The 13,757-nt window shown below is 37.8% G+C and overlaps 1 protein-coding gene across 2 annotated transcripts in view; it reads left to right on the top strand.

The window, feature by feature from the left end:
- The window catches only part of HTR7 (5-hydroxytryptamine receptor 7), a 28,719-nt gene extending 15,182 nt beyond the window's left edge, over positions 1-13,537 (top strand). Inside the window, exons 2-3 of one of the 2 annotated variants that reach the window (XR_009114747.1) lie at positions 6,602-8,051; positions 13,490-13,537. Coding sequence is in view for 1 of the 2 variants with exons in the window: in XM_058029355.1 (XP_057885338.1) it covers positions 6,602-7,352 (751 nt within the window). In the remaining variant the exon portion in view is untranslated. Of the gene's footprint in view, positions 1-6,601; positions 8,460-13,489 lie in introns of those variants that run through there. The other variant, XM_058029355.1, reaches the window with a different exon arrangement.
- Positions 13,538-13,757: the final 220 nt, after the last annotated feature.

The raw sequence follows: 13,757 nt of genomic DNA, 5'->3' as shown, positions 1-13,757 counted from the left end.
TGACAGGTGATAAATGCTTTGACAGGCATGCAGGGTGAGAATGAAAGGCAAAGGGTGAGGGCAGGTGAAAGAAATTTGCCAAGGTCTGAAAAGAAAGAGTAATATGGTTTCAGAATTACAAGTAAGGTAATAGATGTTGAATGGAAAGATGTTACACAGATTCTGGCAGTATGGGTGTTGTGTATTTCTTTGAAAGAGAACAGAATGCATCCCCCTACCCATGGGGTGGATGTCCAAGATTAGTAGGAAAAAATGAAGAAGGAAAAATACAGAGCTAACAGAGAAGGGGAATAAGAGAGTAAGAAGGTGAAATAAAAATGAGTGAAATAAAAGTATGAAAAATGAGCTAAAATAACTAAGAAAAATATGGACCTGTAAAGTTATACAATATGAAAGGAAGAAAGCCCAGGAAAGCACAGAGAAACTAAAATGTATGAGAGGAGAAAGCAACCTTCTACTATGCAAATTACATTCCTTTAGAATGAAGTTATTTAATTTTGATTGACTTAATCCTCCCCCACTGCCAGGAAAGCCTACACTTTTTGAATTCATCAAAAATAACCCCCTACAATGATTTTGAGAGAAAGAAAATCAAGTCAGAACATTTACTATGTAGAATAAATTAAATATGTGCCCACTATAGCAGTGGAAATGAAGGTCATCCTATTATAAAATTAACTTAAGAAAATACATTTCATTAAGAAGAAATTAAGAAAAAAAAGGGGAATAATTTGAAGTGTCAACCTTAATGAGAAAAAGAAGAAGAATGTAAGAAGGCAGAAGAAAAAGGGGAATTAAGAAGAAAAAGAGGAATAACATAAAGTGTTAACCTTAGTGAAAGCAAAACAAGTGTTTCATTCTCATTCTTTCAAATAGCAAAATTAACACAACACCATTTCAATTATAATACTGTTGAAATTTTATGAAATGTGAAGCATAAGCATCTAGAAGAATAGGTATCAAAACATAAATTTAAGATCTTTCGTATTTGTTTTTTCACCATCAGCTGAGAAGGATGAAGCAGAGCTTTCTAGGATTTCTAGCAATTAAGATGTGAAAACTGACCACAGTGCCAAGACTTTTATAAACTGTGCTAATTCACAGCAAAGATGCAACATTTAACTAGATAGAACATAGAATTAATCAAAGTGTTTTTCTCTCCACTGAGTAGTGTTTTGATTTTGTTAGTTCTGCTGCCTCACTCTACCATTGCATGATGTTTTGTTTAGGCTTTAAAGTGACCCAATTCATATTCTGAAAGGTTTCATATATGCATTGAAATTAGTAATTTTGAGCATTTCTGCTAAGGAGAAAAGTCTTTTACTGCCTCTGAAATATCCTCCTCTTCCCAGAAAATAAACTGGCAGTGATCATGATGTGATTATGAGGCCAGACTGTATTGCAGAAAGGTAAAGTACTTTTGTACAATAATTAACGAGGTAATTGTCACATTATAGCCCCATAGCTGTGCACTGCAGTGGTCGTGTCCCCCATTCAGGCCTTTCTATGTTTCTGTTCTTTTATTTCTGTCTCAATTACTTAAGTGTGTGGTGGGAATAGTATTCCCTGATCAGTTTGTATGTTTGTATACCTTGTTTTATTTAAAAGGAAGTCTGAGGGACAAGGCATCTCTTGCATTGTGTAAACACATAATTGAAAAGAAAACAGTATTTGCTGGGTGTTTTGACACAGCCATAACAGAAAGAATAGATTTGGTATTTGTTTCAACTTGTTACATTTACATTTGAAGGAAGGGAAAAAAGTTATCTAGATGTATTACTATACTAGAGAGAATGTTTTTCAATGCTGGATAGATTTTAGGAATGGCATTTTGTTCTGTTCTTGTGAAGAGTCTTTTAATGTTGAGCTGAACCAAATAGAAAAAAATTATGGAAGAATCATAGATTCCAGTAGATCAGCACAATTCTTCAGAATAAGTTATTATTGCAGGTGAAATACAGGATGGGATTCTATAGATATGGGTTTGCAAAGAAATCCTGCATGGAGATGCATATTGAAGACAGAAAGCTTCTGTGCAAGAGAAACAGAGCAGCAAAGGAGAAAATATTGCTGTGTCTTTGGAATAAAGCAGTTTTATGCCTCTTAAAATACAACAATAGGAGAACTGACAGAACCTCATATTAAGCACAACTCCTAGTCAAATGGAAAGTGATAACAATATCTTGTGGTTCCTGGCAGAAATAGCTATGATATGATACACATCTGTATCATTTCCAGTATAATGTTTCTAGTCCTATTCCATTACAATCCAATCTGCTTCATAAAAGCAGTCAGACAGTGAAAGATCTCATTTGATTCTGGAATCTGTTAGATCAAGACAGTGAATTCTGAGACATAAATGTGGGCTACTAACTAGAATGGAATCTTATCTGCCTATAAAGTACATGGAGACCAGAAACAGAGGAATTACATGTGTGTACAAATGCATTCAATTTATTATTGAATTGGCAGAAAGCTTCAAAATTATTTAAATTCTTTTAACTGTACAGTTTTCTATTGCTCTATGACTTGACTCACAGTGACAGGCAAGTCCTTTTACTCTTTATCTTTCAGCCATATAATGGAGCTAGGAAAGAAAGATTCAGGACACATGGTAACAAATGGGACCATCCTGTTACTATTTTCTTTCTATTCTTTAAGTCAATGTAGCTGTTAAGCCTCAGGTTCTTTTCTGGATATTTCAAAAGGTGTGAGGACTAGACCCATCTGTCTATGTGATCATAGGAATTTTTTTAGCCCTGTAGGATAAAAACTATTCTCTGTGGTCATTGTAATGGATTGATAGCAGAAAAGCCAGAATGGAAAAGACCAAAAGCTGAATTGTCTCAGGAGCAGACCTATATAGTTATAATGGTTTTACATTAAGTTGTTTATGGCAATTTATTGTCATTAAATGCTAACCATTTAGTGATACTGGGGAAGAATTCTATGTCACAGGCAATCAGATTTTTGTGAAGCAAAGGGAAAGGATTTGTTCATTCACCTTTTCCATTGTTGGTGTTCACTGTGTGTGGCAAATGGCAATTGTGTACAATGGCTGGTGAAAGGAGGGAATTCTTTACCCCCTCCCAGGTTGGAACAGAGCTCCAGGAAGAGGATGGGGTAATTTTTCCTGCCCAGAGCTGGGCACACTGTGCATACCTCACACCTGAATGGGACTGCAGCAGAACCCCCAGTGGGGAAGAAGAGACTCTGAAGAAGTCATAAGAAACCAACCCAGAGCAGGGATGTGCTCAGTGCTCCTGTGTTAATACACATACATTTAACAAGAAGATTTACTCTGCCCTTCACCATTTGCCATCTTTTTGGTCTCTGCTGTTTCTTTTGAGCTCTCCAAGCAAGGGTGGGTCTGTTTCCCACATATGTGATGCAGTACAAAAGCATTCACATCACCATTTTTGCTGCATCAATTAGACAGCAGTGCCATATTCTTCCTTCTCAGTGTTTTCCACTCACCCAGCATCCTTGGAGTGGCAGCAGAACGTGACTGATGTGCATGCTGTGCCTCTTGCAGGGCTGGAGCAGCATCCTGCACTTCAGAGTTCTGCTTGCAGCATCAGGCAGGGCTGAATGGAAAATGCCATGACCAATTTAGAAGAAATAAAGGCCATTCATCTGCCTTTGGGGAGTAACCCAGATACAGAGCTCACTGTGCTGGGTGTAACATGGAGAGATGCCCTGTCTGGCAGAACCATTGAGTCAAGAAATTCAGAGCAGGAAGAATACAAAATAGCATTTCCCTTCTTTTACAAGTGAGAACCCAGGCACAGTTTCTTCTCCACCAAGATCAAGATGAACATCTGTGGCATGTGAAAGAAGCAAATCTCAGAATAACAAGTCTGAGACACTTCTTTCATGTGGGGGATAGCTGAGACACATTAAATGGGCTTTTTAGGGACTCTGACTTAATTCTTTCCCAGTAATACAACCTCAAGGTGTTCCTTACACTTGAATATGTTAACTTCTGCTGATTTACCTTAATATTTTTTTATTAAAGTACTAGGTTAAGATTAAACACTAAAAAGCATATTTTCCTACTGAATTTGACACAATATTTTTGAAGTTCATGAATCTATTAAGCCCCGAACACTCTCTAGTGTATTAGACAACAGTAGTGATTTACATTATTTTGACATTGCAAATGAGTTTTCAAGGGTAATGGATTTTCATATAGGGAGATTAAAAGATAACATTCCTTCATTTGTGCATGCTGACTTCTTTCCCCCCATCATACTACATTTAGCAAAATGAATAAGGCAGAAGCAATCCTGGTGTATTTTTATGCTAATTAACGTATTTTAATTTCAAATAGCATTTCTGAAGAAAAGATACACTCCAAAAAAAGTGATGCCAGGGCAAAACTAATGAATTTTCATTCTTTTCAGTATACTTATGCTTTCATGAATTCTTTTTGTTATATTCTCGTGCCTGAGAATGCATCAGTAGGCACTCAGAATATGCAGCCCACAGATCTGATTTTTACAGAAATCCAGCTTAACGTTTTTAGCTACAAAATAAACTTCACCCTAAAAGTATTATTTTTAGTGACCAGTTGGGTAATAACTGTAGGAGTACATACTTCAGGAAGGCAGATAAGGATTTTTTGGAAAACAATGCATTGTAAATGACAAGAAGTCTTTGTGCACAAAGGATGTGTTTAGCTGTTTTGTACCTAAACTGGGCTATTCTTAGACAAATTTTAAGGGTAGGCCACTCTTGTCCCTGAAAGTCTGCAGCTGAAAGCTCACACTTGCTGCAGTTCACTAATCAAGCAGTGTGATGTATACTTTAATTAGTTAAACTGAAGTTTCACTGCACAGATTCCTCTCTTCTGTATCTTGGAGCACCCTGGACTTCCTGGGAGTGAGAATGGTTTTGGCCATGGTGCTATAAATCAGAAATCTCCATGGTCTCTGCATGATGCCCATGGCTGCTGGGCCAGTGGCTCTGTTCTAATGCTCATGGTGAGAGGCACAAGAAACAACCCTTTTTAGCATCACAGTCCATGGACTGCACTGCTCTGATCCCAGCCAATTCCAACAAGAATTCTTAGTCCATGGCCCCTCCAGGCACAGATTCGCTGGCAAAATACTGACCTGTAATTTACTTGTGCATCCTGTCAAGAATAGGGCACAATAAACCAGTCTGTCCTTCTGTAACGCTTGTCACAACAGCAATATAAAACCAATGACATGGTTGAACAGGATTGTTGATACCCATCAGGACAGATCAATAAATGATGTTTCTTTTACTTCCATAACTCCAGCTTACCCGGGTGCTTGTATAAAGCAAGGGCACTGGGCCTGATCTACTGCACTGCAGTAAAATCAACAATGCATTCCACAGAGCCAGTAAATCTCATGTTTGTTCTGCTGGGTGAATAGACTGAGAAAACATGCTCCTCAAAAACATTTTAAATCACATTGCTGTAGTTCTTGTTTGTAACACTCCAGAACTTTCACTACATGAGTAAAGACTGGTAGCTCTTGAAACCAAAACATTGTTCAGGAACTTGATTTGAAAGAATTTCTTTTACAAGGAACACGACAAATCACACTGATTTTCTCTAAATCGTTTTGGAGGAAGTGAAACAAACAATTTGGGAAGCTAACAGTAACTGATAGGTAAGTTCCAGTTCAGCAGAAGCCAAAATTGAAACTAAAAATCTTAGGTCTAAATAAGGGCATGTGATTCCATCTAACAGAAAATTCCCATTGTCAGAGAGGAAATACAGGAACTTTCTATAGTTGAAAGTAAATTCAAACTTAGGATATTCTTACCCTGCTATGTAGAACCATAGTACTACTTTTGTAATTAGAAAAGACACTTAGTTTAAAATACCCCAAATTAGGAAATATAAAAGTTGTCAACACACCTAGTATTTTTTTTCTGTGAAATACTGACCCATTATAAGCATTTTTCTTTTCTGTAAAACTGTGTTTTCTTCTTGAACTGGGACAGATTTTTACTTTGTTCAGTCAAACTTTGTACACTGAAAAAATGCATTTTCTTTCTAATTAAGTGATGATAAAAAGAATTATTTTAGTACTGAAATAGTCTACTCTTGGTATAAGTTTGAAGTTTGCTATTCCTGAAACATGAAGGAAAGAAAGACAGCTCATCATCTCAGCTTAGTGGCAAGATAAGAAGAGTGAGGATGAATGCTTGCTTGTTATAACCATCTACTCAATACAAAAAGTGATAGACTTCGGGGACTAAACATTCTTCTATACTCCAAGATTTCTTAGAGTAGCAAAATAAAATTTAGGTTTCATAATTTCCTTAAAAGCCAAAATATGCTTTATGTGCATGAAGATTGAACAAATTCATAGAAATCCCAGCCTGTTAAGGCCAATGGGAGATTTCCTTCTGGAATAAAAGACCTCTTATATAGAATACTAACATTATAAATTTTAACATGAAAGACACATGAATTGTAAGTTGGAAGTACATGCAAAGAGAGGATTGAAAATTACGAAATGGAAAACTTAGCCCAAGATTTCGGTCTAGGGCAGAGTAAGTGAATAACTTTTAACAGTTAGCCCCTGCCCTCTGTAGTAACTCTGTGTTATCCTTCCAGGTACCTGGGAATCACAAGGCCCCTCACATACCCTGTAAGGCAGAATGGGAAGTGCATGGCCAAGATGATCCTGTGTGTCTGGCTATTGTCTGCCTCCATCACCATACCCCCGCTCTTCGGCTGGGCCCAGAACGTCAACGACGAAAAGGTTTGTCTCATCAGTCAAGACTTTGGCTACACCATTTACTCCACAGCAGTTGCATTTTACATCCCAATGTCAGTGATGCTTTTCATGTACTATCAGATCTATAAAGCTGCCAGGAGGAGCGCTGCTAAACACAAGTTTTCTGGTTTTCCCCGTCTGGAAGAAATGGAAGGGATTTCTGTGAATGGACTTGTAAAACTGCACAAGGAATCTGAAGAATGTACTAATTTTTCACGACTCCTAAAGCACGACAAGAAAAACATTTCCATCTTTAAAAGAGAACAGAAAGCTGCCACCACCCTTGGGATTATTGTTGGGGCCTTCACAATCTGCTGGCTGCCCTTTTTCCTCCTCTCAACTGCAAGGCCCTTCATCTGTGGTACAGCGTGCAGCTGCATCCCCCTCTGGGTGGAGAGAACATTTCTGTGGCTGGGCTATGCAAACTCCCTCATTAACCCTTTTATCTATGCCTTCTTCAACCGGGACCTGAGGACAACCTATCGCAACCTGCTGCAGTGCAGATACAGGAACATCAACCGCAAACTCTCGGCCGCGGGCATGCACGAGGCACTGAAGCTTGCAGAAAAGCCAGAATTTGTTCTGTAAGGTCACCCATCCTCTACTGTGATCATTTTTTGTTGTATCACGTTGCCTTTTCCCCCACAGGTTTGAAAGAAGTGTTGTAGGAAGAACCAGCACTGTTGAGCACTGTTAATACAGTCAGCAGGAAACAAGGTAGAGCCCACCTGTCCTAATCAGCCTGGAAAAGCAAGAGCACCATCTAGAGAATTTGGGTCTAAGAGGAATATAAAAAAGGATGGAAGTGAAATGTAGCACAGGATGTTTGAGCTGTTAGTGAGGAAAAAGCAAAGTTGGCCTAACCTGTTTGTTTGGCCCAAAAAATATTTAGTAGGTCTGAATGTTGGATGCACCTTGTGTCCCAGAGATTCTTTGCTGTAATAAAGACCTGAGAATGGTGAAAAGTTAATTTCCTTCCACTTCAGTATTACAAAAATAAATCATTAAAGAAGAAGCTGAATCAAAGAACTTGTATTCCTTAGAAATATTCTTTATGATAAAACCCCATATGTTCATTAAACATTAATTTACTGGATTGCCTGGAAATGAACTATGTTGTGAAATTCAATATTGCTTTTGCACAGCAAAAAGAATATGCACTGAAAGAATATGTCACACTTCCAATGTGATTAAAGAGTTTGAGTAAAGTCACATGGACCAGCATCAACTGCTGCATACAGCCCTGCAGCACAGTCAGCTGCAGTGCTGCTGTGCAAATCACACCAGGTAATGTTGTACTGTATATCTAACATAACAAGTGTGTCTGATTACAGTTTATTTCAGGATCTGTCTGGTCTTTGTCCATCTCTTCATTCTTTAATTCTCTTGGCTTTCTCAGCTGAGCACTTCTCTAATCTAGATGGAGACTGTCTGTGCACAAGTAATTTCTGTGATGTATGGCTGGTCCTTGCTCCATTTCAGTAGTTAATTTACTGTCTATTTGAAAGCTCTTCTACTTTCTGGGACTTCTTTCTTTTCTCAAGTCAGTAAGGAAAAAACAAACATGAGACCTTATGACTTCAGAGACATCTGGACTTTATCCTTAGAATCTGATTTTAATCATCACTTGTGCTTAAAGTGATTTAAAGCCTTGCTGTGTGTATGAATAAAGACAATTTACTTTTGCTGGTTCTAGCTTTTTCTGCCATCATTACAGTTTGTCCAAGTGTGTGATCCTACTTCCCCTGACTTTAGTAACAGATCTCTTCTGTCAGTGTAGCAGGGCCAAATAGTATAACAATTTTTTATTAAAAAATTAAAAATAATCATATTGGTTATATTAATATATTACTAGTAATGTATTAATATAACATGCAGCAATTTTGTAAGATACCATTATAATAAAATAATAATAAAACAACTCATAAGAACAAGATGAGTTCTTTGGCCCAAGTGTGCGCTGCACACCATGTTCCAGCTGAAGCAGAGGGTGAGGGTACATGACTGAACAAACACTTCAGTCTTCAGAGCTTGATCTGCTTTTTCAGATATTGGGACACCAGTGAGGAGACATGTTCATTATCAAATTGCCTCAGCATCAATTCCCACTTTAGGCTAACTTCTGTCCCTGCTTTCTCAACTCTGAAGGCAAAATGACTTCAATGAGCAGAGTGATGCTCATTTGGGCTGAACATCAGGGGCAGTCAGTACCAGAGCCCTTGTTCCAAGCTTACAGAGGTAACTGCAGACACTCGAGCCTCTCCCTGGCACATGGCCAAGAGCTGGGTGATGTGCTGAGCCACTGAAACAGGCTGCAGCAATTTTAGATGCATTCAGGCACTGCAGTAGAGAGTACATTTTGGCCTCATTTTAACAACAGAATTGTAGAGTAAGAGGCTGTATTCCAACATTAAAACAGTTTTCTAAAGAACTTTCAAACTTATTTGGGACAGTCCTATTTCTTTTAAATGTTCCAATATTATGCACAAGGACAAGAAGAGATTTGAGCCCAGAAGATCCACAAGCTCTGGAGTACAGAGTTACCTCAAGTATATTTTCCATATTGAACATGAAATGACTGTTGTTTCTTTATTACTTATCAGAGGAGCTTTTTCTGGTATTTTTTTTGTTTGTTTCCAGCATAAATGAGAAGTTTTCAAGGCCCCTCTAAGTTTTTTTCCTGTAGAAGGACATACATGGGAATGTACAAATAGATGTATCTGGGAAGACTCCAAGTGGGACTACGAAACTCTGAAGGTGATTTTAGAATTCTGGACAGAAGTTTCAGCATTTTTATTCTGCAGGAGAGCCTGAGAAGCTGTTTCCTCCAAATAAGATGATTTTTATTTTTATTTTTTTTAAATGGAATATGTGTCTTGTGAGTCAGAAATGGACATTTGCCCAGCTGTCACTAAAGGCAATTGCTTTCCTCTGGGAAAACATCCTGCAGAAGTCCAGCTTTCCTCTACCATCTGTTTCAGGTAATGAGAGCACAGGAAGGAATAAGAGTTGTTATGGTGTTTATACCAATCCTGGAAGTTTTTTGAGATAAACATCCATATTTGGTCTCTGGATGTGTTTGGAAAGAAAAGAAAAACCAATGAAAAAATACTCCAAAAACCAAAACTCCACAAAGTTTGTTCATACACCCAAATCAAAATATTGACAATTGGATGGTGTTTCTAGATGGAGCTGTATTTGAGGGGAAAAGTGAAGAAGCTGAGAAGATTAGAAGAACATCCCACTGCCCAAGCACACAAAGAAGTTGAGAAGAAGAGAAAGTTTGCAGGCAGAATTCTAATGGGAAAAGGCTTTAGGAAGAACAAGAAGGACAATATTGTTTGGAATTGTGAACAGGACATTTCCTTTTTTAAAAACATAAATAAATAAATAAATTGAACTGCATCACAATGTCTAACTGCAGCAATAGCATTTTTTCACTTAGATAATTCACCACACTTCTGACAAGAGAGTAATACAAAAATGGGTGTATGAGAAGTCTATGTCACCATGTGTTTGTAGCAAATCCAAGAAGTGACTGCACTCGTGCTGTCTGTGTTCCTCCATGTGTTTCCAGAGGAAAGCCAGAAGAGTGAATCAAATAGATGGGATTGTGAAAAAAATGGAAATAAAAGACTCCAGGAATCAGCCAGAGCACAGGCAGGCCAGCATAACACTGCCTAAGTGAAGAGGGGGAAAGTGAGAATTGCACTCCCCCTGCCCTCTCAGCACAGCTTTTAAGAGGGAGACTGTCTGTGGTGGGAGCCTCATTGCTGACACTTTGCCAGCTCCCGCCACCTGCCAGCCTGCACATCCAATACTGCAACACACTGTTGGCACTTGCCAAACTCCTGTTTAGCAACAGCCTCGCTGGGGAGAAATAGAAATAGCAGAATGGTAAAACTGTGACTTGATGATAATATCTTATTATTAATATGCCTCTATTGCTTCCCATTTCAGTTTCATAAGAAGAAAACCAATAATTTTCATGCTCTGTTCTGAGCTAGCACCACCTGCAGAAAGATGTGTCAAAGAGTGGCAAATAAATCTACTGCAACAAGACAAAGAAGGGAATTATGTATCAAATTAATACTATAAACAATACAGACAAAATCCACTCACTCTTTTGTCCCTGCTCCCTGGCAGGAAAACAGATTTCCAGGCAACCATTGCTCCAAACAGTGCAGCATTATTTAAACAACATGATGGAGTTAAGTTTTTGGATTACTGACCAAGACACTGCAGTTACAGAACTGGAAGGTGTTGGAAGCAATGCCATTGGTTTTTGTGCTTTCCCTATCTATTTAATTTTCATAATATTTTACTGATCCTACAGGAAAAAACCCTATTTAAATTACAGTATTCTTGAAGAAAGTGCAAGATCAATGCGTCATCAAATCCTCTTCACAGTTTGCTTAAGAAGTAATTCTTGTCTTTTAAAATGTTTCTCAGGAAGACACAGAGAAAGAGAAAGGAGAAAATTAAGAGACTTGGGGAATGGTTTTAATATGCAAAATTATTATTATCCTGGAACAGAAGACACGTCTTATTTCAAATGCTGACGAGGTAGGGATTGTGAGGACTAGATTTTTTTTTTTCAAGAAAGGCTCAAGCAAGTAAATTTAAAAATAGCTTAAGAAAAATTGAATCAGAAGGGTAATCTTTAAAATTTGCAAGAAATACAAAATTAGGTCCCTCTTCATGGTTTTAAGTCTTCTAAGATTGTTATCACCACTAAAGATTGGGTTCAGGATGAGTCTGAAGTGAATTATATTATTTATATCCACTTTCTAAACATTTGCCAAATGGGTCCCCACACTCAAATTCAGCTTCTCTGCTCTTTCACTGAATCCCTTCTCACCAAGGGATAGTTCCAAAAGGACAGAATGGCTTTTATTTGCTGAAAACTGAAAAGATGCTTATGATTCCCAGATTAATTTCTCAGTGCTCCAAGCTGAAAACCCCCATTGAGCTACTTCCAAAGGATATTAATATATGGTGATTGCTAAAGGTAATATTTTGATGATTTGTGTAACATTGTGACTTTACTGATTGAAATTATAATTTGTCTCTTTTGCAGTTTTTCACATAGAGCTAGTTTAGTTACTTCAGAAAAAAAATGCATTCAAATGTATCCAAGTTTCCAGAAGAGTTCATCCAGTTTTATAAACCAACAAACCAAACTGAATAAATATTTTGCCTTTAGTTTTCTGTCTACTCAGTCAAAATCAACGATATTTCATTAATTCAGCAGTTGTGTGGTCTTGCTAGTTCCAGGAAATTGTGTTTACAGTATACTTATTTTTACCTTTTGCAAGAGAAGAGAAAGCAAGCCACTGAAGTATACTTAGTCCAGCCCTTTTGAAAAACCTCCTTTGAATCATGGAAAAATAGAAAAGAATGCATCTGGATAAACTCATTATTGCCTCAGAAAACTTGGCATCTCTTGCTAAACTAACCAGATCTGTGTAAAAACAACAGGAATTCTTCAGTCAAATCTACCATCCTGAAGGTGGTTGCAAGGAAAATATAAAATTAGGCAAATTAAATTAACATTTACTTCCCAACAGTAGTGTGAAAGCTGACAAACCCATCAATTTTATTTCTGTCTTCAAAGAAAGCAGTAAATGCAGCAAGTGGAAATCATGCTAAGGACCTTTCAGTTGTCATTACAAGAAAAAAAATCAGAAGTTCAACTAAGCACGTAAAGTTAATACTGCAAAATAATTTTTTTTTTAATATTAGTATACCCTTTCTGAAACAGTCTCCTATCAGCCCAGAAAAGAGAACAACAACATTCTCTAGGGCAAATCATATAAAATCCAGAATTTTATTCTGGCATTAAAAGAAAATCCACAGTAGCCTAAATCATAGAACTGAAAATGTCTTTGTCTTTCCTTTATATCTAGTTTTGAACTTGGATGCGATTATCAGCCTTCCTTTAATTTGAACAATTTTTTACCAGGATGTGTTTTCATGTAATAAAATATTTGAAATAAGTGAGAATGCCGGTTTGTCTGTAAAAATGCCTGCTCCTGAAACAACCAGAGATATGAATAATTCCATGGTTTGAAGAGGGAGGCTATAACAAGACAAAACAGCCCCTTGCTGCAAGGCTGGAGAGGGATGCCCTGAAACCCTGTCTTGTAACCTTGCAGAAGTTCGTGTTCAACATTTCAGCCTGGCTGCTCTACAAGAGTGGCTCTTCCCTTCACCCTGCTTGAGGAGAGAGGCAGGAATTTGATTATTCCATGCAAAGATTTTGCAGTAATTCTTTGTCCACAGCCAATTTTACAGAAGCAAGGCAGAATAATCCTTCATTACTGCTCTGCCTCCTTCTGCCCCTCTCACACACATAGTCTCCATGAGGTTGTGGAGCTTTGTGCTGCCACCAGAGCTGGAAGGCTGCACCAAATGCAGGACTCTTAACAGTCACCTCTGTTTAGTGAAGGAATTTAGGGCTTTTGCCACTGAACCGTGTAAAACAGACTGAGAACTTCCTCAGTTCCCACAACAACACAAAATACGGTGAGTACAAAGCCCCCAGAATGCTCCACTTTCCCCCAGCTTCCTCATTTGAATGGGATTTTAGAGAATCATCTCAATAGACATGATCTAATTGCCTCTTGAGAAATGCTTCCATTTATTTCAGTGGTATATTTGGTCAGAGCTTTTAGTTGCTCCAGGATATTGCTCATCTAATTCATCCACTTTTTTAACAACAGGAGAAGTTCTGATTTCTCCAGGGAAAAAGAGTCATGACCAAATGTGCTGCTTCATGACCAAATGTGCTTCAGAGCAGCCAGAAAAAGTCAAGCCAAACCAGGAAGAAGAAAAATGAACAGTTGGCTTCTGAAGAACTGGATGGATTTATAAAGTGTACTTCATCTTCCTTTGATGCGTGCTAAAAATATTCCATGAGCTCAATACATTTTATTAGATACATTTCTATTGGAAGTGCTCACATCTTGTTTGTTATGGAGGAAAATGCTG

The sequence above is a fragment of the Melospiza georgiana genome, chromosome 8 (genome assembly GCF_028018845.1).
Source record: "Melospiza georgiana isolate bMelGeo1 chromosome 8, bMelGeo1.pri, whole genome shotgun sequence".
In the NCBI taxonomy this organism is placed as follows: Eukaryota; Metazoa; Chordata; class Aves; order Passeriformes; family Passerellidae; genus Melospiza; species Melospiza georgiana.
This window is presented reverse-complemented; position numbering and strand designations above follow the sequence as displayed.